Below are 26,449 nucleotides of genomic sequence, written 5' to 3'. Positions count from 1 at the left end.
CTCTAATACATTTATATATAGACATGATAGTGTCTAGTAGTGTTTTAGGAAATAATGTCATGTTTAATTAATAGAGCAGTCTGTTTCATTACACAATAGCTATACATTTCCATTTCAGGGAATAAATAAAACTGGTTTTGTGTTTTTAATAGACAAGACTGCAGCAAAAGAAATTATTAATATAATTCTCATGTAAGTTCACATCACTCCTCACCTGTGGTTTAGGAGCAATGCCTTGGTTACAGCTTGTTAAGCAGTAGTCTGAAAATGCATTGTTTGAATTTGAAAATACAGTGTATCTATCAGCATTTGATCAAGTTTAGTCCTGATAACTGTTGACTGAAAACTCTAGTATAGCTCTTAGCTTAATGGTGTGTTTGAATTTCAAAGAATTCGCTTGTTTCTTTGTCTTCAGTGACAATTACAGTATGTGCAGGGTAGTCACCCACTTTCTGTGACATGAGATGGGCATGACAGCTAATGCTGAAAGGCTGCCTGCTGGGGAATTCGTACTTTTGCAGAAGTTTGTTCATAGGACAATTTCCTGTAGTGCTCTTCTTTTGAGAAATGGAAGTTTCTAGGTAATAGATGTAGATTTCTCATAGATCTCATATGTATGTAATTAACAGAGTTTTAAACTCTGAAATCTTGAATTTTATTTTGTTCTTTAGAAATTTAATAGGTAAATCACATTTCTATTTGGGGTAATTGAGGCAAAAAAGATGGAAATATGTTTTGAAATACTAGATTGACTGTTATATTTCTCTTTAGTTTCAGGCACTGCATGCTGTATCACACACACTGGTTTTGCTAGGAAGGAACAACATATTAAGAAATTCTTTAATATCTCTTCTACTGTCAGAAGTACGTCAGTTTGCTGAGCAGCTGTTGCAAGCTCACCAGGTATTGTCATCTGTTCTTTTGGAGAAGGGCCGAAGCGTGGTGTTGGGGAGCATTTTGTCTGTATTTGTTTGTTTCATAAAATGCAATAAATGAATCATTCTGTAGAATATGCAGCTTTAAGAGCCCAGAAAATGCTAGCACCTAACTTTAACAGCAGATTCAAAAAAAGAGATATAAATAAAAGAACCTTACGGACAAAAAAAAAAGTATCAGACTGTATAATAAATAACACTGTACAGGTTTTAAGGTCATGGTGTATGATTTGGAAAATACTTGAAATAATGAGTTAAAACAATTATTGCAACATGTAAATTGTTGATTATGTAGTCAATACAACTTGGGTATCCAGGTGGGCTCAGAAAGAATTATGTCAATTGCTAGCTCATGTAAAACTGGAAAGAAAGTTGCATAATTTTATTTCAGATTTGGACTTCATCTTTCACATTTTAATACTGATTTTTGTTGTGCAAAGTTATCAGCTTAAAACTCTATTTAGATTGTTGCAATAAGTAGGAGATTAAGAATAGAAGACAATGGAGATTTTTTTGTAAAATTTATTCTTAGGTTAATTTTTTTCCAGTAAAATCTAGAGTTTAAAAAAAACAGAGAGGGAGACAGTAAGTGGATTTTTTTTTTGGTGTTTGGAGAAGACGTGTGTGAGATAAATTTGGTTTTTGTATATTTTTCACTTATTTGTGTGTAGTGGAATGTATTTAATGCAAACTGTTCAATTTCACTTGGGATTACTTGATTGCACACTACCCTGGATGGATCAATAAAAAGAAAACATGCAGCTTTTTATTTGGTGGCAAATAAAGTTATTGATATATACAGAAAAAAAACATCTAGTGGTGGTCCAGTTTAACATATATTTGAAGTGTTGCTCAAACAGTCTTACCTTAATTCTTTGTCTCTCTAGGATATGATATGGGAGTAAGTTCTGACTGCTGGAGAGGGAACATGTAATTTCCAACCCAAATTTCTAGTATGTTTAAATTATCTTCTGAAAAAGCTTCAGAAAGGCCAACTTTGAAAGAATTGAATGATGAGCTTATTGTGTCTTACTTTATGTCACCAGTAGCATACCAGAGTTATTGATGGCAGACAAAAGGAAATAGATTTAAAAAAAAACGTAAGGATAGAGAAGTGTGTCATTAAAAAACAAGGTTTTTTTTTAAAAAAAGCTTAAGCAAGTTGTTAATTTTTAGCTTTATTAGATATCACATGTTCAACGCAAGTAGTTGTCCCTTCTTCCAGCAGAGATTTTGCCATTGGCAACATAGAACTCTCCAACTGAGCATTGCACTTAGGGTTAGTTACTATGGTACTGATTGACCTTGCCATACTGTAACACAGCAATATGTATATATTGTATGGCTTTTGTATTTAATACATAAAATTTATTTCTAAAAATTTCTGAAAGAAGTTTGACTCCTCTGGCTTTGGTTTATTTTGGAAAGAATAATTTATTTGATTTTGAAATCTTAATAAGCTGTATAACTTTCAGTTGAGAAAGTAGAAGTAAATTAATATTCTGTGATTTTAACCACAAAATATTCTATTTGACTACACAAGTAAGTTTGATTTTTCTATGGAAAGTTATATTATTATTGTCAGTGTAATTTGTCTATTTATGGCAAGGTAGTAGAAGATTTTATTCGTATATAAGTATAGAGAAGTTGGTAATTTAATCCTTGAACAATTATGTACTGCAACTGGGATTCTTAAATACCTGGGAAGGCTATCACTCCTCTTGGGACAGGGACTTCTGGTCATTTATTGAAAAGAAAAAGTTAACCTGTTTTTAATCTTGTAAATTTATTCTGTTTCTTCATACTTAATATGAATGGACTGAAATTTGGAACAGTAAAATGTTTGGAACAGTAAAATGCATTTGTTATCTGACCTTTTCAGCTTCAGGACCAGACCCCTTCTTAGGTTAAGTCTTTGCTACCTGAATTTGAAGGTTCAGTAGCTGTGCCTCTGTATGCTGCTGACATTTTGTAGGACTGTGAGATTCTGAAAAGCTGCAGTTCATGTAGGGAAAGTTCTGGTTTGCTTAGCTTGCTGTGAAGTCAGTTTTTAAAAACTTTATACAGTTTTGCATTTATTCCAAGTAGATGTATTGTGTTAATTTACAAACATTTTTGTGTTCTGCATGTGAGAATTGTTTCTGGAAATACTTTTTGTTGTTTTATAATCAACACTAACAATATAGTATCAAATTGAAATATACCGAATGGCAGCTTTAAAAAAGAGTTCTTCATATATACTTAACTTATAATTGACAGAGGGATAATCCATTATGTAATCAAACTTCATTAGCTAACAAGTATCCTAATCTTGTTTTGTAACTTAAGTAAAGATGCAGTTAATTGCAGAAGTGTTTTATGTCTTTCACTTCGAAAAATCAAATTAGGGACTCTGAATTTTAGTTATGATTAGAGGTGTGCAGTGCTTGTTTTCTTTTTGTTTTGTTGTTCTGCTGTTGACAGACAGGAGGAATAAATAAATCACTGGGGACCTGTATTCAGGTTAGCTTGCAATTAACTTTTAAACATTTGAGTGAAAAACAGAAATTGAAAAAATAGCTTGTTCATCCAAGCAGATTTCAGTGTTTTATTTTTGTATATATTTTTTTCAAAGCTGGAGATGTTTTCCAACAGTGACTTGGATTGAAAACAAAATTACCTTTAATTTTTCTAAATTAATCATCTAGTTATCTCAACATTTTTATTTCAACTTCCTCATGAATACTTGAGCTAAGCTACAAATAGGTTATAAAATGTAATAATATGTAACTTTATATTCAGTCATTTATTCAATAGGAAGTGTGCTCAGTTCAGGTTATGTAGGTTTTTAAATACATCCTTTGATAAATACTGAATTTTTTTTTACTTTAAAATTTTGACTGGTTTTAGTGAGTTTGTGTCTGTGTCCTCTTGGAACAAGCTTATCTGTCTGACCCACAGTTTTAAAGAGCTTTCTGTGCTTCTAGCTATACTACTACTACTACTACTACTACTACTACTACTACTACTACTACTAATGTAGGTTGACTGTAGGAGAGGCTATCTAATGAACTACACCAGGAAAGTACAGAGATTACTCTGCATATTTTTATATTGTTCCCTAGTTGGTTAAACCTATTAATCTGGTAATATGAACAATTACTATGAAATACATTAATAGTAAAATTTTGTTTAATATTTTGGACCAATGTTCCTACATGTTAATATAGAAAAAAGTAACTAAGGAGCAAGTAAAACACTGTAGTTACCCTGATTTTTTCACCCTGTTAAGATGCATTTTATGGTAGTAAACTGTAAAGCGAGTTAGTAGTTAGCTTTAATTCATGTAAGTACTTCATCATGTGCTTAAAGTGAAGCTCATACTTCAGTACTTCATTGACACCACAACACTCTAAGCAAAAGCAGATTAATATAATCTAGATTGGATCACTTAATTTTTACTGATGTTGGTTATGTACTTTTTATCTGCAGTAAGAACTAATGTTTCATAAATATGGTTTATAAGAATACAGTAAATTAACCTTATATCCCTATGGAATAGAAATCTTCAGGTCCCCAGTTAGATTCCTACTGCAGAGCAGATACAATTTTAAGATACTAAGATTTCAGAATGATACTGTGGAAGATGAATTATAAATGTTGAGCTCTTCACTATGATAGCAGGTCTTCCTTTATGAGAACTGTTTCAAAGATAGGGAAGTGGAAAGCACATTGATTCAGTGCCCATTTGTAACCCCCCAGGTGTTAATTCCAAGAACACTGACAAAGAAAATTAAAAAACAGAAAATAGATTTAAAAGTAGAAAAAGGAAAACATGCTGTGAGGTTTTGGAATGCCCTGTTACTCAGCAATTGCTGATACAAAACTTGTCTAGCATTCTATTTCTATATCACATTTCTTACTGTACACTTTTTTCAATTTTTAAAACTTTAAAATAATTATATCACAAAAATTGTATACTGAGTAGTTTTGAGGATTTGAGGTTTTTTCAAAATCACCACATTGTGTGCAATTTTTAATGTTATTCATAAGCATTAAGTCCAAATACAAATCTGGGTGCTTTTCTCCTGAAATGGATGGTGCAGTTAGACTTTGACACAGGATACAGGGTGGGATTCATCTTATTTAGTTTAGATGGATGTAGTAGTAGATAATGCTGTCTACTTCTCAGAGGGTTCTACCAAGCAGCTAAAGATAACAAAATAAAAAAGCCAATGTGAAGATAGATATTTGTGAAGGGCTTTGTTGAACATTAGGAAAAACTGGCTCGTTACAACAGAATAGCTTTAACTCAAGTAAGCCAAATGAGTTAGACATATGGTGGGATTTGTCTCACTTAACTTCAGATTCCTATGATGTTTCCATCTAATTTGTTTAGTTTTCCTTCATAGCCAAGAGAGGAAAAGAGGCATTTCTTGTCCTACTTGTTTTGGTTGTAAATCATTATGATAATTCATCATAGAGCTATCTGCTTCTCTCTTCTGACTATAGGAAGGAAACTTAAGTTGGTCAGCTGAAATGTAGATATTTATGTTGTAGACATCTAAAGTTAAGGAAGGAGAATCCCATCATGTCTCTTTGAAGATGTCTTTCGGGTGAAGTGGGGCCAGGGCTGTTATGCCACAGATGCATGTTATGCCACTGGAATGGGTTGCCTAGAGAGGTGGTGGAAGCCCCATTCATGGAGACATTCAAGGTCAGGCTTGACGGGGCTCTGAACAATCTGTTCTAATTAGAGATGTCCCTGCTTATTGTGGGGGGGACCTTCAGAGGTCCCTTCCAACCCAATACTTTCTATGATTATCATAGAATTCCATGATTCTATGATTTAGTTCCAACAGCAGCAGCTCAATGTGGAAGCAAATAGGAGGCTGGAAAATTCCTGTGGCTGGAGAGCATATTTTTTTCTAGCAGGCCTGCAAATTAGAGACATTGTGAATATCAAAATGGTCTAGCTTAGTTGGCAGTGACTCCATCAGGGAAAGTGGAGTTTGCCTGAAACTTTGTTCAGCTAGGCAACAGAAGGGTTTAATGTGTCAAGAACTGGTCTATTAATGTCAGGGCTTGTCTTCATAAGCCTTTCTCCATGTGTCCATTCTGTATCCAGTGGAAATTCTGAATAGGTAAAGTACCCACTGCATGCTTCATTCCAAATGCAGGTGTGTCTGATGAGATGTAAAGAGTTCTTCAGATAAGCTCCTTTTCCCAGGAAGTCTACTTCATTTATGCAATATGTCTAATCTTCAGCCATAAGTTAGAGTTTGGAATAGATCTTTTATATGGATTGGAAAAAAAGCTATTCTGTTTTTTCCAAATAGACTACTTTTCCCAAGTAGAAAATGGCTAAAATCATTAGTTTGAAAAAGAAAATCTGATAATATTATGCAACTGGAAGAGCTTAATGGATTTTGCAGTCTACTGTTCAGGGTACTAAAATGGTTACAAGCATATTTGGCTTTTTATAGTTTCTATTGTTGGCTCTTTCTAATACATCAGATTACTAATACTTCACCCAGGTAAAAGAAAAGAGATTGAGGCCATGTAGACCTCATGAATACAAATAAACATGCATCTGGACATCTGTCACCCTTTCTAAGATGACGTTTATTTCCTTATTATGCTGGTAAGCACAGATGAGAACATACTTGCAAATTGGGAATGGTTTAAGATGCTGCAAAACAGTGTCCTAGGTAAATGTAAGATTATTTTTTATTCCCTGTGCCTGCTGATGCTAATCATAACAACGGAAATAAAACCTGCATAGAATAATCAATGGATCTACATTTTTGTCTCACAGATACATACCTAGTATGGAGACACAGACTTGTCAAAACATAAACCTCTCCCCTGAAAGATAGGAGTGAAAGGATCAGTTGAGACTCAGTATAAGTTAGAAGAGTGCCATACACCTTTGAAGTGTATACCTGCTTTTGCTGCATATATCATCTCCTATTACATATTAGATTTTAAGATGCGTACATGTCAGACAGAACTGAAAATGACAAATGGTTCATGCAGTTTCTGTCTTCCCTCTCATACTATCATGAAATGATAGCATTAAGGAGAAAGGAGTTTAAAAGTATCCTTACAGAGCTAAAATGTAGCAGGTCTTTGACTGCACTTAGGTGCTTGGCAGAATTGAGGATGACATGTAATCAGAAAACCTCAGGTGTTTTTGGGAATAGAGGCTGCAAATACTGATTACACAAGAAGAACTCTGTAGCACTGTCATCTAGAGAATTATTACTCTTAATATTGGTTAATTATCTCATTCATGGAAAGATAATACTGGAAAAGAAATACTTAATTACAGAAGCAAAAATGTATCATACCTCAACAAGTAAATAAGTAATAATCCTGGAAATCTTGTTTCAAGTCATGCACAATGGCTTCAGAAATACCCCAAACCAACATTAAATAACCTGTTTGAATTTTTGATACAGTAAAAAAATCCCAACAAACTGCAATGAAAGCTTATCTGGGTTGATGCTACTCTTACTTCGTTACTCTCAGTGTTAATTTTGTCATTTTCCCTGTTGCTTTCTTTGCAGCTCAGTTAATTCTTTTGCATGCTTGCAAGCAGAATATGAATAGGGAAGAAGCATCTGACTTTTGTGGTGTATCTGGTATACTCACTACTCTGGAAGACCATTTGATTATTTACTTAATCTGTGTCTCCAAATACATAGTTTTAATGCTCCTGTTAACCTCCTTTTTTCATGGAGCTTTCTTGTTTACTGACAGTGATTTGCAAAATGGAATGATGTTACAGAAAATTAAGCACTGCTTCCTTAATGCTTTCGGACATTGGAGTCATCTATGCAAATTAGCGTATATACCATATGTGCTCTTAAAAGTTCCATTTACAGGCAAGGTAACATATTGTTACAGATTTTACCTTCTCATTTTCTTTTTTCTTTTGAAGAATTGTTGAAAGTCTTCATTATGGTGTACTTTTAACACAGCTTCACTAAATGCTTTTCAGCACACAATAGAAATACCCAGTTCACGTGTCAATGGCTTTGTAGTTTATTTGCTAGTTTTGATTTCATATTTTAATACAATGGAAAAGGGAGGAGTTGTAGCCCTAGAATTTCTTAACTAGAAGTTACTGATATAATGGATTTTTGGTTGGAAGAATAATTACGGTTGAAAATTAAAACTGAAAATTAAAATAAGAGCCTAATTAAATGTAGCAAAATGTAAATGGAAACTATGGAATTATAGTGGATACTAGTGGGCCAGAGAGGTGATTCTGCCCCTCTACTCTGCTCTGGTCGGGCCGCACCTGGAGTACTGTGTTCAGTTCTGGTGCCCTCAGCACAAGAAAGATACAGACCTGTTGGAGAGGGTCCAGAGAAGCGCCACCAAGACGATCAAAGGCCTGGAGCACCTCTGCAATGAAGACAGGCTGAGAGAATTGGGGCTGTTCAGCCTGGAGAAGAGAAGGCTCTGGGGAGACCTTATAGCACCTTCCAGTACTTGAAAGAGGCCTACAGGAAAGCTGGGGAGGGTCTTTTCATCAGAGAAGATAGTGATAGGACAAGGGGTAATGGTTTTAAAATGAGAGGGGGGAGATTTAATTTAGATGTAAGGAAGAAATTCTTCCCTGTAAGGCTGGTGAGGAATTGGAATGGGTTGTCCAGGGAGGTTGTTGATGCCCCATCCCTGGAGGTTTTTAAGGTCAGGTTGGATGAGGTTTTGTGCAATCTGATCTAGCAGTAGGGTTCCCTGCTCATGGCAGGGATGTTGGACCTTGATGATCTTTAAGATCCCTTCCAACTTTAATGATTTTGTGATTCTATGAAATCATCACTTAGTCTTTCAAAAACAGTAATTTCATTTTACAGGACTCAGTATATTTCAATTTCTTAACTTTGCACATACTTATCTCTCTCTAAACATGTGGGACAGTCTTGTACACAATGACTTAGAACATCAGCTTGCAAAATTGGGACTTCATTTATTGCTTTGGGTTTTTTTTGCTAAAAATACCTTTGAAGCTATGTGTATCTACCAACAGAGCTTATGCATAACCATCACTACATAAAATCACAATACCAGTAAGATTAACTGCTGTTTGTTCAGCGCATTCTAAAATGTTGAAGTGCTTTAAAAAACTTATTATGCAGCTCACTATGAGACAGACTAACCACTAAGCATGTGCACAGGGGCCTATGTTCTGCAGTATGCTGTGGTATGCCACTAATCATAGAAAAGCTGCTTCTGTTCTTTGCACAGTCTTTTTTCATAAGCAACAATTTTGCATTGTGTTCTCTTTGTGCTCAGATTGAACTCTGGATTTCTAAGGGACCGTATGGCTGAGCTTAGATTGTGAGTTGGGAAGGATGGCAGTACTGTGTTTAGTGGGCTGTAGTGCATTAGGGTTAAAACGGAGTTTAGACTTAGGATAGCAAGTAAGATCTTCACCAGGATCTTATTTGGGAACTGATTGAGGGAACTGCTTGAAAGGCTGTGCTCAGGACTGCCTGTCAAAACCAGCAAGAATGCAGTTGTTCTGCTAGGTCACTGTTAATCAGTTTAGAGTTGGTGTTGGAAACAAACTCCCTGGTTTAGTCCTGAATTGAAACTATTGTAGGCTACACTTGTGGAGGTGTGAATTTGAGTGTGTACGCTTATTAGCTGCACCAAATGCCACCACATCCAGAAGAACCTACTGTCCCAATTTTGGCTTCAAAACAAGCAAACCTTGTCTTGCTAGGATTTAGCTGATGTACAATCATTAATAGAGTAGGTTCATGTCTGGGGTGAAAAGGATTTGCTACCTGGAGTTTGTTTTGTAGCAAAGTTTTGAATTATGGTTTGCATGGCTGAGATGTGCAGGAGGTTAAATCTGGTTCCATAGCTTATCTTAAACTTAGTCTAGATTTTGGGTGACAGCATTCTACCTGGCTGGCTAAGGCTTGATCTGGCAGGGCAGCAAAATAGTACTAATGCTGTGTCCAGATGGGAAAGTAGGTTTCAGGACTGCCATCAGCAGCAACTCCTATTCATTGCTAGATTGACAGGATTTCTGTTATAGATTTAATCTGGGGAGATAGGATGTGATGAGTTAAAGTTGTACATGTTTACTGAAGGTATCACAGAGCTAGTTTTAGACTTGTTATGCTGAGAGATAAGAAGTCTGAGGTTTCAGTCTTAGGTGGGCACTACTGATGTAGCCTTCTCAATCCACAGCTAATTTGGTTGAGGTATTTTATTGGTGGACTTAGGTGTAGGAGTGAGAAGTGAGCTTATTCATGCCTTTGGGATTCAGAGGGGCTTTGGTGATACAGGAATAAAATGCTGGGCTAGGTTTGTAGTGAGGGAGAAAGGGAGCAGCAGTGGGGTGGGTTTAGATCTGGGTGTTAGTGACATGATTTGCTGGATTGGTGTTAAGGTAGAGAGGACACACAGAGTCACAGAATAATTTATGGTGGCACAGCTGATATTCAGTATGTCTAGAATTTATTTTTTTTCCTGCTGGAGTATACATTTGAAATGCACGTAGCACTAACAAAGTATTAAAAGTAGTTCTAGGAAATAATGTTCTTGAATCCACTCCACTTTAATTTATATAAGAATGGCTTATTTTCACTTGATTCCAACAATTTGCATGGTGAGAACTAAATTGAGTGAAATACATAGAGCAAGAATATGAGGAAAATAGAAGAAAAAATATGGTTTGTATTTCTCGTTTTGTTTTTTTTTTTTTCATTTTTTACAATGGCATCCCAGGTTGCATGTTTACAGTGCAGCCTTTGAAGAATTATCTTGCATGCTTTGAATTTCTTGGCACCTGTCAGTCCCTGAATTTAGTTGGCAAAGCGCAATGAAACCTCTAGGTGTGTTGTCTTGAAACAAGATGTACTTGTAGAAGTCTTTCTTGATGGGGTTTGCCTTCTTTTCCAGATTAAATTTGAGATTAGCTTTGGCTTTCCTGTGTATGTCCCTGCACACTCAGATAGTGTCTTTGTATTCCTCCCAGGAGGGCCTGTCAGGAGGCCCTTGTTCATCCATTCAGACCTCCTGCTACCTTTGTTTTTCTGTACATCAGATAAATAATTCTGGAGTTTGAAGGACATAATTTTTTAAAATCAACTAACTCTACAAGATCCCTCTTCTCTTCAGCATCATAGCATGTTGGATTTTTCCAAAGAGATTCCTGAGGAGGCCAAAGTCAGCTCTCTTGATGCCCAGAGTGGCAATACAGCTTTTTGGTTTTGATAAATTTTCAAGCAATAGGTGAGAAATCAGTTGAGTCCCTAAAAGAAATATTATATCATATAGAGGCAAGGCACTTTTTCTATCCACTAAGGAGTAATTCTCTTCAGGAAAGTTTATAGGAGCTTCAGTAATACTCTCAGAGGCATCTCTTCTGGAGATTAGGAGAGTAGGCACATTGCCTACTAAGTTAGCCCTTAATCTTCCAGTGCTAAGAGATATTTGAGAGGGACCTTAAATAACAGAACAAAGTATATTCAAGAATGCTTTATATCTTTGCTGTTATTTATTTCATTATTTTAATGAAGGAAACAGAGAAGCTAGTGTGTTGCTTTCCTAAAAACTGTTTGCTATAATTTGGAACTTGTAAGAAGAAACTCGAATAAGCAAAATGGTTTCTCTAGAAACCTTGGTACTGTGGTCCTTTAAGAGATGTTTTGGTTTTCACCAGAGTGTATAGATTAATTGGGAAGCTTGCAGCTTAAATTGTAAGCTTAGCAAATCTTTTTTGTGTCCACTCATGCCAGAGAGCATACATTCTCTCTGCTTCTGAGGGAGTTGTAGAACTGCTGTTTAAGCAATGCACAGGAAATGGGGAAACCACCAACCATTACTGGGAAATCATGTTCTATCTAGAGCAGTGCTTGCCACTAGCAAGGATGTCAGCTACATGGTGGTTCCTTCACTGTGATTAACCTCGCTTCTTGTCTATCCAGATATCTTGAATTCTCATTGCCTAGTCATTTAGGTCTAGTACTGTTACATTACTGTTAAATCATTGATGTTATCACACCTTCCTTCCAGTCACATAAACCTCATCACAATTATATTCCTCTTTCTTCTGTCAATCACTATATACCAGTCCTTGCCTGTCTTTCAGACTTAGCTTTGGAGTAGCCAAGGGGAGGCTAAAGAGGGCAAGGAACTTTTAAGCTTGAAAACTTTTTCTCAATAAAAACAAGAAGTATCTAGATACTCGCTAAGTTTTTTCTCAAAAATAAATGACGTATGATTCCATTTGGTATTTCCAAAATGAATAGCAAAATCAGAGTAGTGAGTTGCACTTTAGTTAGATAAATACTATAGGTTGAAAGAAGTTATTGTACCATTTGCTGAAAAAGCATACATTTTTAGGTATAATGTGAAAAGAATGCTTTTCTCTCTCAGTAACAAGACAGAAGGAACGACTTACAGAATGAAATTCACCCACACCATAGATCAGGTAGTTTGTAGTGTTCTCTATCAAAAGAGCTTGTTTTCATTTTGTAAATGTTGGCAAATGTTACCCATTCAGGATGAAACTTTTTTCCATAGAGGTCTGCCTCAGGCCATTTTTGTATGTGGTTTTTACTTTATTTTTGTTCCTGTAAGTGCATGTGTGCAAGTTTGAAGAGAAAGGCATGTGTCCACAGCTTTCACAGTAGGAGCTTTGCTTTGAATTCCTGCAGTTCTGTGTACCGGCAGGCATTGTAAAATCATGTCTTAGTCAGCCAAGACTGGCATTAGCAGGTACTGTGAGTGTTTATAGGATTCTTTAGTAAAAGGATGAAAGCATTACCTCTTTCTCTAAAAACAGGTGTGAAGTTAAAGTAATATTTGTAGTATGTGTTGAATTGTAGCAACAGTTGTCATTAAAAAAAAAAAAAAGCTTTAATTCTGTGTTCAGAGCAAACACTCAGTGCTACACATTTTGTGCCCATACATATAATAATACTGAATAGTATTTCTTCTAATTCTGTGTCATCCATCCTCTATAGTAACAGAAGCAAGTACCTTTGCAAAAAAGAAAAAAAAAAAATAACCAAGCACAACCAAACAGTAAGTGATCACATAAGTAAGGCTGTAGACATAAGAGTCAAATTAGGCTTGCAGCATCATTGTATTGATTTAAAATTGCCTTTTCTAGTAAAAAGCAGGTAGCTAGTAGTACATTAAGAAACTATAAAATAAATGAGAGAATTATTTTAAAGAGCATAGTCTGAATCATAGACCTTAATTGCCTCAGTGTTTCATGATTCTGCTAATTAATCCTTTGACCAGCCTTTGGAATATGTCCCACTACTTCATTCTGCATAGCAGTTGCTCAAGAATCACTCAGCTCTACTTAGCTCAAAGGAAGTTATGCTTTGATTAGTGTCTGGGTTTAATGTATCAGCAGTTTATGCTTCCCTTTTCTGTCTGTAATACAGGAGCTGATCCCAGTTTGTGGTTTCAGGGCCTTTTAAGATACAGTTTTCCATGATCATAGACTCTTAAATTAATTATCCTGTGAAAGACAGCTCCTTCTAAACTATGCCTGTCTGTTTTTGGAGTGCAGATGCCACTGTAGGAAAAGTGGAGGAAGTTATCTTTCAGGGGAAGTATAAAGCTTCTGAGACATACCTTATGCATCATTTAAGACTAATGAAAAGGAACAGCGTTTCTGCTCCCATTATGGTTTTAGAAGAGGCACATGGAGATTAAACTGCTTATAGAAGTCTCTTTTCTATGCAACACTGTTGTGTTATTTGCCATACAGCATTACTAGTCACCTAATTATGCCAAAAGTGTAACTTTTGAAATGGTGGCTTAATGGTATTTTGCCCCAAATTAACCTGTTTTCCACAGATGGTGTTTCTAAATAGACCAAACAGCAAAAGGTGCTTTATGATGAGTGTGGAATGTTGCCCGACATTCCATACAGTTGTGCTAGTATGTAACAACTAGGGAAGTTGTGATATAAAGAAATAATTGAACAAAATGTCAAGAATATTCTGTATACTAAAATAATTATTTTTGATAATTTATGTTTGGGTTTTGTTTTTAAAGTTTTTGATCTATTAAAAAATGCAATAAATCATAGAATAGGGCATTTTCATGTTTGATAGCAAATTTGCATGGGATTTGTTCATGTTTCATGTATTTTAAAAGATTGTTGACAAAATATGAGTTTCCACAAAATAATCTAGAAGAGAGACGGCTGAAGGAGAAGAGCAATTGCAATAGTCTTCCAAAACATGAAGAGTTGCTATACAAGGAGTAGTCCTTTTGACTTCTGGAGTGAACATGAAAAAACTTTCTTAGTTAGTAAGGTTAGTCATCAAACTTTACTGAAAGTGTTCAGGTATCTTCATGATGAATATCTTCTGGGTGTGTGACCTAAGTAAGTGAGAGTTTGGACTAAAACGCTTGAGGACTTTTTCAGCCATAGATCTGAACTCTGCACTCCTATTTATTTGGTCAAAATTTGAATCAGTTGCAAGGGAGCGGGGAGGCAGGAAAACTCCCCTGCAGATTTCCTTTGCTCATGAGTTTTGGCAGAAATTGGAGGTCTGGAGAAATGTGTGGATGCTAGTTTTGGAGAGATGGGTATAATGAGGCTTTAATAATTAATGCGAGTAGATCAGGAATAAGGTTTTACAGAAAATCTACAAAATTTGACTCATTTTAGAAAATTATTAACACATCCCACAATCAGGATTTCCAAGTGCAGGAGGTTAAAACTCCCATCTTCAGGCAGTAATACACGTTCAGGATGTAGTTTACATATCTCCTGGCAGGGATTTTAAACAGGTGCTTTTTGTGCAGAAGTGACTGGTTTGTGTCAGAGGAAGCCTCGTGGGGTTTTCATATTTGGAGTCCTGTGAATTCTGTATTTCTCAGGCAGATTACTTTTGATGTCCCCTCTTCTACTCAGTCTTCACTGTAATGCCTATGTATAATATATTTGATCTATGAAGATGGAGAAAAAAGTAATTTTAAGAGAGGTCTTGTAAACTGGGAGAAAAATGCAGCTGGAGACTCGACTGGGCACCATTGATCGAGACCTTACAGATTTGTGGTTGGTTACGGTGGAGCTATACGTTATATAAGGATCTGAATAATGAGTAGCTCACGGCTGGGTTCACTTGAGTAGCAATTCAAATATGTACTGTTCTGGGCTGGTTTATGCTAATGACAAGATTAATTATCTTCAAGAGCCTTTTTGCTCATTTTTAAATATTTCTATGTATCATAAGAGCTGTTCTTCAAAATGTGTTTTAGCATTCATTTCAATTTCAGAACATACATCTCACTTGCAAACAATTTTAAATGCATTTGAAAGTTAAATTATATTATTGATAGATTCTGAGGTCAGAGGGAGTCCAAACACCTTTCTATACAGGCTTCTTCCCAGAAGCTCTTAAATCTGTTATTGATTCTATCCATTTTTTACAATGCTTATTCACCTCTTTTAATCATGATTTTATAATTTTTATGCATTTTGGCTTTCTCTGTCTGAATTTTATTGCCTAGAATTAAGTAATAGCTTAAGGAAAAAAAAAAAAAAGAAGCCCTGATGAAGATGGATAGCATATGCTGAAATAATGGTACAAATGCATCCACCTATGTAGTGCTATATGTAAAGTTATATAGTAAGCTAGATAAATTATGAATGAAGCATAAGCAATAGTCCAAGCAATTAGTTGCATGTTGACTCAATAGGATTCACTAAATATTGATTTGTTTTGTTATTTATTATGTATTTGTTAAAATATTTAATTGAGGAAGAAATCCAGCTGGTGAAAACAAAATTTTTACTAGAACTCATGTGAAAAAAGTGTTACAAATGCTTAGAATATTCCAGCATTTTTGGCATCAGTTAAGATAGTTGGGAATGATCCAGTCCTGGCTTTGTTGTGGTCTAATAGCATTCTGAATGCTGCAAGTCCTCTTTTAATTCAAAAAATTAAAAATCCAAGACCAGAGCCTGTTGGAATCACTAGAGGATTCCATTTTTTGGTCAAATTGCATTAAACCTTTTGGATTTATAATATGGTAGTGTTATACTGTTTCTGAGTTTGGGTACTTTTACAATAATAGAATAGGTATTTAAAACAAGAACTGAGAATTTCTTCACGTTAGTATAACAGACTTTCCTTTTATCTAGTGATTTCTAATTTTTTCTTCTAGTACACATAACCCTTACTTTGTATCAGTAATTTTTATTATGACCCTAGGTAAGGCATAATTTCATTTTTTTTTTTATTGTTTATGAAACAAATTCTTAATAATGCTACCTGCACTTGTTAGTGATGTCTGCCTTGATTATCTTTCCTACCTGATGCTCTGAAACAGGATTCTCTGTCTGTTTCCTTACTCACAGAGAGTAGCCCATTTAGGAAACCTGAAGTTCTTTGTTGGCATTTTCAAACTTATTGGTAATTTCTGTTACGATTCCTGTAAGAAAGAAACAGTTATAGTAATACATATTAAGTAGCAAATGAAAATGGCTGGTTTAAAAAGAGAAGAACAAACCTTAACGGTGCATGTTGTGGTAAGTAATTTTCATGTAATCCTTCTTTTCTCTCTTATTCCTCTTGTTTGAACAGTTTTAAATTGCAGCATAAGATACTTGAAGAAGAAATTTAGTGGAGATTTTGAGGGGTCCTCAGAACACAAAAAATAAAGTATTTCTGATTACTCCAGTAATTCGGTATCATTACTTCTTAACAGTGCTGGAGTAGGGAAATTTGATTTTTTTAATATTTTTTTTTAACAGAAACCCCCAAAAGATACAGCCAAAATAAGCTGTACTAAACATAGCAAAGCTGAAACATACATAGCATGGTTGCCATGGCAAAGCTTTTCTTCTTTCTGGTAATAGGCAAAGCAACTCTTCCATAAGTCCTTGCTACCCCATCAGTCTCAGATCCTCTGGGACAGCACCCCAGACAGCTTGTTGCCAAGCCTGCAAGCAGCAGCTCTCCCTTTGGAGCCAAAGGACCATTTGCTAACTCTGCACTTTGATAAATCTTTTGTCATCCAGAGGTATTCCTGATTGATTCTCCTGTCTGAAAAATGAGGGCAGAGGAACCAAAGCAGGGCATTGTAAAGATCCTTGCTGGCAGCCTTAAAGGTACTCTACTGTCACTGTTGCAGGTATGAGGAATTCTGTCAGAATAGCAGGTAGCATACAGCATTGATTTTAGCTCCACATAGAAGACCACTACCACCTCTCAACCCAGAAGATCTCAGTTTTTCATTTGTTGCATTGTCTTTAAAGATGCATTCCTCATTCCTACTTTTTTCTTCTTAGAAGCAGTGCAGTATTGGAAAAGAAGACAACTTTTTTCACCTCAGTCAGTATCTGGATACAGATCTGACTTGACTGTGAGCAACTGAGAGTGGTTTATGTGTGCAGAAGTGATGGCTCCCAATGAATTTCTGCGCATGCAGGAACTGGTATAACATAAATGTGGCAAAAATTATTGTAATTTGTGCACAAAGCACTGATATATTTTATTGAATTTGACTTACCAAGAGACAGTTTTCTAGAATTTTGCTTACAAAGATGAGATGTCTGTATTAATTTGATCAGTATTATCTTATATGTAAAATATGAGTCTGTGCTAAGTTCCAAGTAAGACTTAAAAAAAGATAATAAAGCTAAGAGTTTAAAAGACCAACTTATTTCTAATGAACTCAGTTCCTTTAGTAGGAAGTTGAAGGAGAGTCAAGATTTGAATCAAATACATAACGTGAAATAGCAAGATTTTCAGAATTTTTAGCTATCAATGTAGTTATAAAACTAAGTTTACAGTGCAGTCTGTGGATTTTTTAATAACCATGTTGAATCGAGGCATATTGATTTAATTGGCATTGTGCTACGTTAAGGGTCTGCAGGAGCAGCAATGAACAATTCTCTTACCAGATTATAACTGTTTCTGTCATTGGCAAATGAAAACCTTGTTTTTGGAAGCCTGAGCAGTTAAGTGTTAAAAGCATTGCATCTGAAAAAAACCCTCAGATATAGGCATCCAGTTGCAGTTGACATGTTTCTAACAAGACCTTCAGGGCTTCGTTGCTGTAGGAAAATACTAGCAATTAATGTGAAATCTAGTAAGTGCACGTCTGTCTACTAAGTTAATAAATAAAACATAGATGCGTTTTATTAGCTGCCAGTTGTATCCACGAACACAAGCAGTGAAGTGTGATACTTAGAATAAATTGGCATCTTACAAATACTTTTTGAGAAATAATTATAGTCCCTGAAATGATTAGCCATGATAATAAATTTACTTTTCCACTTCATCGTGCTATTTTAAAAGTAATTAGCTATATTAAAGTAACCTGTGATTTTGGGATCTAATGGAGTATCTGTTAGTGCAAAAATCCTTCCGAGGTAGAAGAAAGGTCTGCTTCCTTAGATACTCCTTATTTGCAGTCCAAACCACAAATATTATGTTTGTCTTGAACATAAAACTTTTTTAACAGAAGACTTGGTATTTTTATAATATTCAGCATGAACAAAGGGGACAGAACTGTACTGCAATTAATTCTTAACTGTACTAGCATAAAGGAAGTTCCTTAGCAGACAGGAATTTTGGGAAATGGAATATCCTGTTGAAATAGGTCTGATCAGTGATCTAGGGCTTAAGATACACATATGTTTGATGTCTTAATGTGAGTCTTGACATATTCATTGTAAGATATGCTACAAAGGTGTTCATTAAAGCACTTGAGAGCATCTCTTAATAAAGAGTTAAGCCATTACAGGTGAAGTTTCATATCCCCATTTTTTCAGTTTTGTCCACAATATAGTGAGGAAAAGAAATGTCCCTTTCTTCATCCACTTCAGAATTGGAGAAGAAACCTCTCTTGACTCTTTCTGGGTTTTTTTTTGTAACTACTTACAATTTTCTTACTTATGTTTAGTAGGGTAACTGTTTTATCTGTTGTTTTACTTTTATTTCTAACATGCTTTAAAGTTCCCACTTTTTGTTGTGGTTTTGGTTGGTTTTTTGGGTTTGTTTTGTTTTGTTTTCCAAATCTACAATTTACTGATATTCTGTGATCCCTTTAGCTTCTCTCTTCAATTACTTGCATTACATTTTTTTACCTTACCTTCAGTGCCATTAATTGCTTCCCCTTAAATTCCCTACATATAGGTTATTTAATTTTTTATCATCACTTTCACATCTTCTTTTAATGGGTTCATTTTTACATCAGTGTACTTTCTAATGTTGACACTTCGAGAATTCAGCTGACATACTGGCATACAAGGAAAAATAGTGACTTTCATAGTCTATCATCTTTAAGATAAAGCTATGTATCTTTCTGAAAGATTATTACATTCATTTTCTGGAAAAAAATAAGATGTTATATTTTTTCTTGAACTTTCAGATCAAGCTGTGTGGTCTTTGTGGTCCCTTCTAGATTTAAAATTGAAGGCTATGTAAAATCATAATACTACATTATTTGATGCTTTCAGATACATGATCACCAAGAACTTGAAATTATTTTTAAAAAGAGGCAGAATGACTACTCTATTTTTGTCTCTGTATCCTTGCTGTACGAACTTTAAGTCAATATATTTGTTTGAAAAATATGAGCTTGTTTATTTAGTTTGTTTTTATATGCTATTCCCTTCCTTTCAAGGGCAGTTATGCTTTAGAAATGACACTGAATGGATGTGAATTTGGAACCAGGAAGGGTCATGAAATGCAAGAATAATAGCAGCAAAAAGAAAAACCTGTGTGAATTGATTTCTAAGTAATCAAAGCAGCAGCAAAGGAGGACTTTGTTTTTATGGACTGTGTAGAATTTCAGCCTTTTGCAGCCTGATACCCATGCAAAATAGAAATAATAATTACTGTCATGAAGTAAATGCTACGCGTAATATACGAACAAGGACTGTATAAATTCTGAAATAAATTAGGACCCAGAAGAAACAGTAAGATGTTAGGAATGTAGTTGTGTGCCTGTTAGTAGCTAGTATTTGAGACCAAGCAATAGATGTGATTGTCTAGTTAGGACATGCTTCTCAAAGTAGACTAGTGAGTCACCATCACTGTCCATTTGGCTTTCTGCTGTCAGCCAGGTTTTGCTGACTTTCTCGTGTTTTTTGCAACTCTGTCAACTTTGCATTTTTAATAATTGTTCCCTGTCATTTCACTGCACAATTTTCTGTAAGGCTGTTGATTTTCCTACTTTCAGAACTTATCTCTTTTTTTTTTTTTTTTTCTTACTATGTTGAAAGCTAAGCTGCTATTAGTCTTATTTTTATTAAATATTCATGTTTTTATCTTGGATGTTTCTTGATTTTAAAAATCAACAGAAATTCTTCACACTCTTAAGTGCTTTATCACAGAGGGACATAACTGAAAAAATACCACAGTGATTCTGCTTGTGTGTTCCTAGTTCTCAGTGTGAAATCTTTTAGTAAGCTCCTGGTACAGTGCTGGGAAAGAGGTGAATATATTAGAATAGGCTTGACAGCAGTAGGTAAAATGAGTGGGAGACAGCTATTCTAACACTTAGGAAAAGTAAAGAAATTGATGTTTCTTAAATTTTGTTTTTCTGTGCAACTCATCTGTAAAGTTGCAGTTTATCAATCCAAAGTGGTTTCGTTAGTTAAAGCACCTGAATCTTTAAGGTTGGAAGTGGGAAGGAGATGTGCTTTTAAATTTCACCAGTATGTACCAGTGCTTCTGATATCCTTTCATAGGAAATGTTAGGTATGTAGATCCTGATCAGTGATTTAGACTAACAGATTGCACTGTTCTTTGCAGCTTGCTAAATTCTAGTACGTACTACTGGAAATATCACTTATATAATACTCACATTTGTTTAACAAGCACAGCAAAATTGGTCTGGGACTAAATAGGGAATGTAATTCATTGAAAACACTTAGGTTTTTGCATCACATTCCACAACACTTGGACAATTTACAAGGGTTAGCAGCACAGGATAACTCTTTGACACATTACATTTCTCCAGTTTTGCTGATTCATGGTTTCACACCAAAACTAACCTTGCACTACTCTTCTTATATGTCATTCGTATTTGTATTGCATTTACTCTTTCCTTTTATTTACTTGCTCACACCATTAACATTCAAAGTTCCTCTGAAAATACACTATCAAATTTGCATTAGTGTTTCAAGCATCTGTGTCAGTATGTTTTGATGGTGTTACTGTCATGCTCGTCTTCCTAAAGCAATGCGGAACCTGATTGTTTGTGTAGTGACTACTGCCACTACTGGCATAAGCCACTTACTTGAGTTAGTTAACTTTTTCAAAAACAAGGACAAAATAAACTTTCTCAGACAAAGTCAAAATAAACCTAACAACTGTGCCTATGTTCATGCAAATTTATTCCTACCAGTCAGCGACTCTCTTCTCAAAGGCTTGTACTATAAATGCAAGGTGAGCATTCTGAAAGAACAAGTAATTGACTGATATTCAAAACTGCTTACAAACATGAATATTATAAAAAACAGTAGAATGGCAATTACAGTCTGTGTGGAATATTAATGTGCTACTTTGCATGAAGTAAGCCTTTGTTATGAGTTCATTTTATAGGTGAACCAGTGTAGAGTGCTTTCAATATGAAATATGACACATAATTGTATTAATAAAATCCTGTTGCACATATTGCCATCTCTTAATATGCAATTAAGCACCATTTTAAATCCTAAGATGAATCATACTGCATGCAAGAGCAGCAAATTAAATTACTCCCAAGTATTTTGTCATTATTCTTTGATCAGTTAGTGTGGCAAGGTGGTGCTGTTGTAGATCTAAATTTTGAAGAGTGAAGTTAGTTTAATTTTTACTCATAACTTTAGTGAATTATTATTTTGATCAACCCTTAATAGTGAGTACTTTAAATGTAATTTCATGTCATTTACCAAGTACAGAAAATAAGCTATTAGCTATTATTTCCATGCAGTTCTAAAATATTACTAGGATAATAAAGTGGTAAAGATACAGATTATGGGTTGTAGCAGACTTGGTCACGTAATAATGTCTTTTCAGAAAATATATGATAGCATAGAAGGGATTTGGATAAAACCAGCAGATTTAGAGACTTGTAAAGTTGTCTATTCTGAGAGAAAAATTATTATTTAAAGAGGAAACAGATGAGCATTACAAGAGAATTTTACAAACCAGTGTATGATGTAAATAAGATAAATCGAGTATTTTTTCTACCGTTTATCATGATGGAAGAACTAGATGGCATTGAAAATTGAAGGTAAAAAACCTCACAACTTCCATCTGCGAAAAAGACACCTTTCTTCAAAAGTACCATGTAGTATATTTTCTTTCCATGCCTTCAGGTCCTGCCCAGGGAGTATCTAGCTGCTGTCATTAGAACATGCTGAATTTATATAAGAAATGCTAAATGTGCTAAGGAATTTGAAAATTGAAATTACTCCTTGAAACCCTCATGAATGAGGATTTCTGAATGTTTCCAAAGCTGTTCCATTTTTTCAGAAGGAAAATGAGACACCTGGTGGCAGGGATGGGAAGACCAGATATGTGTGGAATAATTATTTCCTTGTCACAGTAGTCTTTCTCCTTCAATTCATGGCTGCTTTTAGGAACAGTGCATGTGGATTACTTCCATAAAAATATTTTAAGTGCTACCCATACGATCTGTTGATGGTTTTTAATTTTTTTTTTTTAGAAATAAGTGGTGAGAAAGACATTGGTTCAGGAAGAATGTTCTGTTGACTGTCTGACGCTGCCTAGTATTACAGGCTTGCTAATTGTTGAATATATTTCTCCTTTTTTGCTGTTGTGTCATTTTGCTTGACAATATACCTGTCCTAAATCAGGGATTATGAACCTAGTGTTGATACAGAGCTGTGAAATGAAAGATGTGTGTCCCAAACAATAACAGTTTCCAACTGCTGAGTGAAGAAGGCAGAAAGCTGAAGTTTCAGGTTCTGCTACCTTTTTCCAGCATTAAGAAATTCACAAAGCTTTACAGTTGCTGCAGTTAGCAACTTTGTTATAAACTGTTACAAAGCCAAAGGGAAGCAGCAAAACCCATTGACTTTCTCCAGAAGGAAGGCTTTAGTCTCATGTTTCAACACAAGCAGAACAGGCATACACTGTGTCTGTCATCACTTTCGTTCTTGCTATTCAAAGATCTCAGTATTAATGGGAGTATTACTCTTGGAATTGCTAGAATTCTTGTAGTCCACCTCAGTTTAGATTGAGATTTTGACAGCGTTTAGAAACTACTTGTTGTGCTCCGCATGATGCCCCAACTGAGTTGTTTTTGCGAGTTCTGCCTCCAAACAAGCACGGGGATTCTATCTCTTACTCTCTGAAATGTCCCTCCTCTTTTCAATTGTTCGCCAAGTGTCTGCACAGGAGAAGCAACATATTTGAGACACTCTTTAGAGACTAGACAGAGTGTGCCACAAGTCCTTCTAGAAAGTTAGTTGTCATCTTCATGAAGGTCACAACAGGTAGTATTTCACAATTGAGCATGTGAGTATTCTCTCTGTTTCTGGGAGGAGCCCACATTTTTTTTCCTAGGTTAATTCCTGAGGTCTTTCAGCCAGTTGTTCAGTGTGGTTGGTTTGTTTGTAAAAATCCCTGTACATACTTTTGGAGAGCACAGCCTTTGTCATAAGATGTTGGCCAGAATATGTCTCTGTTAACAAGGCCATTTGGAATCTGGCAAAGTCACTATGAAAGTCTCCAGTTCAAGCTATCTAATGAATAGATAGATTAAAAAAATGGATATACCAATGTAGCTTGATTAATTTTTTTTATTTGGTTTGGGTAAGGGAGGCTTGTTGTTACTTCTGTGGACACGTGCAACTAGTTGATGGATGAGAATATAAAGCAATTAAACTCTAGAGATAAGACCCAGAAACATGACAAGTGAATTGGGAGGAAGTTACACTTATTTGCATCATCAGCTTCTCCAGCTAATTATCAAGCCGTCTACACAGATTTGAAGTTCTGCATAAACTGCTTTCTCTCACCAATGCTATTTTGTACTGACTTCAAGAAGAATTTTCCTTCCAATACTAATTCATTAATCACAAGCTTGTTACAGGCAACAATGGCTGTGCTGATATTCCTGGTCAAGCAAGATGTATGTTTTTCATGAGGAAGACCTCCTAGATTGATTTTGTATGCTTATCTAGAGAAATGCCTTTCTCTGTGGTCATCTACCTATTCTTGACTTCATTCTTTCTAATGATAAAGTGGATTAGGTCTTTCTTTTCATTGAAGATTGTAGAACCATATTAAGGTCCCTTGGTTTAGTGATAATCACTTGTCAGAGGAATGATGAAAAGTCCCGTGAATCTTGCTTAGAAGAGTCATACTTCTTGGCTGTTTTGGATACAATCTCTTCTTTAAGAAGTGCATTTACTCTGTTTATGCGCGCATATTTCTATTAGCATAGCCAGAAGCTGTTCCATTTAGTTTCCCATACTGTCATCTTGAATCACTGTTAACACTCCCCCTTTTCAAGGATGGTGCTCATGAAGGTGTTTCACAAAAGGTTAAGTTTTCTTGATTCTGAAAACATGATCAGTTTCCTGTAAAAGGAAAAAGGGCTCTGCAGCTCATAGATTCTTGCTTTCCCCACTATCCTCCTTAAAAAAGGAGCTGAATTAAAATCAGTCTAGAAGCCACACACTAAGTTCCTTCATCTGCACATGAGTGTTTGAATTGGTAACTCTTGACATAATCTCAGATATTCAAGTGTAGGGGGGTAAAAAAAATCTATATAAACTGATTTCCTGCTTGTTGCTAAATCCGTGTGTCACCTGGGGACAAAAGGGTTTGAAACAAATCAAGGGACATATTTTATTCTTGAAAGAGATTATAGCTCTCAAGAAAGTTTCATGGACAGGTAAAGCAACATGCAGAGGGGTAATGGGCCAAGGCTGACCTTGTGCAGTTCTGAACACTAGACTGAGATCCCACTGAGGGAACAGTAGGTGGAAGAAATCAAATGAACCCTTCAGGATCAAGGACATCAAAGTCTTTCAGTTCTCAAGCCAGAGGATTGAGAACTGAAAAGAACATGAAATGAACCATAGTTCTACATGGTGATAATCCCATCTCCTCCATTTCCAGGAGGCAATAGAAAATACACAGTATTAAGGAAGTGAGATAGACCTGTGACAAAAGTAAATGAGAAATTTTTGAGAGTTTGCAGACTGGAAAGCTTAAAAACTTTTATAAATCAATGGCTGTGTGCCAATATAATTAGGTGAACCTGAACTTTATTTAAATAAGTTAAGTTTGGTAGCAGAAACTAACATGAGTCCCTTATTGGCTAATTGGCTAATTTGTCATCAGTGAAACTTGAAGGAATATATTGCATGGTTACCTTAAAGCCATTAAAATGTACCAGTAGTTTCTTTTTTACTTGTTCACAGTCTACACGTTGCTGTGTTATCCCAGAAGTTTTCCCTGTGCTATAGCATATATGTCCTCTGCAAGAGCACTGGTGGCAATGGAATGTACGAAAGCTCAGATTCAGGATAATTACTTTCTTCCAATAAAGTAAGTTTGAGCATTTCAATAGGAGGTTTTCTTTATATTGCAGCTGATGTCTTTCATGGGTTAACAGTGTTACGATTATTGTGCTAGGGGGGCTAGACCTTCTAATAATTAGAAATTGGCTAGGAGTCAGTTACAGCATAATAAAGATGAGCTGTGCACCTTATTGTTGATGGAATTTCATTTTGTTTCTTCTCCTAATGACTCAACTGTAGTGATTTCCTGTCATATTTTAGTTATTATATTTCCTACAGTCATCTGAAGTAATTTTTAAGAGCTAGGTGGTCTGGGTATTTAGTGTGATTTGTTAATCTGACCTTTCAATCTCTTCACAGTGGTTTTAACCCTACCTAGTGAATTAAACACTTCTGTTAAATAGCATTAAATTTACACCCGTTTAGAGTACCAAAGAGAAAAGAGGAGTGCTGTTGTGTTACTAAAAGCACCTGAAGAAGCATTGCAATGTCCTTGTATGTTTTTCTACTGGTAATTATTAAATAGAATTAGCTGATAGTGAACAGCTTTGTGCATAAATAAAGTAGCAAGTAATTTGTATTATTACATCTGGAAGATGCTTTATTTTTTGTTTTGTCTCAAACTGAAACTTGGCTATCATTTTGAAAAGCTAGTCTTCCTCTGAAATGTTGGAATTTTTCTAGTTTTTTTCAGGATTTTTTTTTTATAAGTACCATACTATATCTAACATTACACATTGATTGCACAGTAAATCTGACATTGGCATTGCATTTTGCCTCCTGTGTGATCATTCAGTAATTGGCAAGTAATGTGGCACCTGCAAGAAAGAACAGAATAATCTCTGAAAATCTGCTCTGAATGTCAGTTACCATCCTTCTTCTAGTATGGTGCTGCTTGCTATTTTACACAGAAGGTCTTGTTCTGTCTTAGAGACTGCTTTCTATAACCTTCTTGAAACTGTATCAAGATCTGACATTGTTTAGTTAAGTACCAAACTCTGCGTTTTTAAACTCTACTTTTTATAGA

At 35.3% G+C, this 26,449-nt stretch overlaps 1 protein-coding gene across 1 annotated transcript in view; it reads left to right on the top strand.

The window, feature by feature from the left end:
* MEI4 (meiotic double-stranded break formation protein 4) overlaps nt 1–26,449 on the top strand; it is a 73,972-nt gene that overhangs the window by 36,985 nt on the left and 10,538 nt on the right. The window contains exon 4 of the mRNA XM_051615248.1: nt 772–903. Coding sequence (XP_051471208.1) covers nt 772–903 — 132 coding nt within the window. The remainder of the gene's footprint in view (nt 1–771; nt 904–26,449) is intronic.

The sequence above is a fragment of the Apus apus genome, chromosome 3 (assembly GCF_020740795.1).
Source record: "Apus apus isolate bApuApu2 chromosome 3, bApuApu2.pri.cur, whole genome shotgun sequence".
In the NCBI taxonomy this organism is placed as follows: Eukaryota; Metazoa; Chordata; class Aves; order Apodiformes; family Apodidae; genus Apus; species Apus apus.
This window is presented reverse-complemented; position numbering and strand designations above follow the sequence as displayed.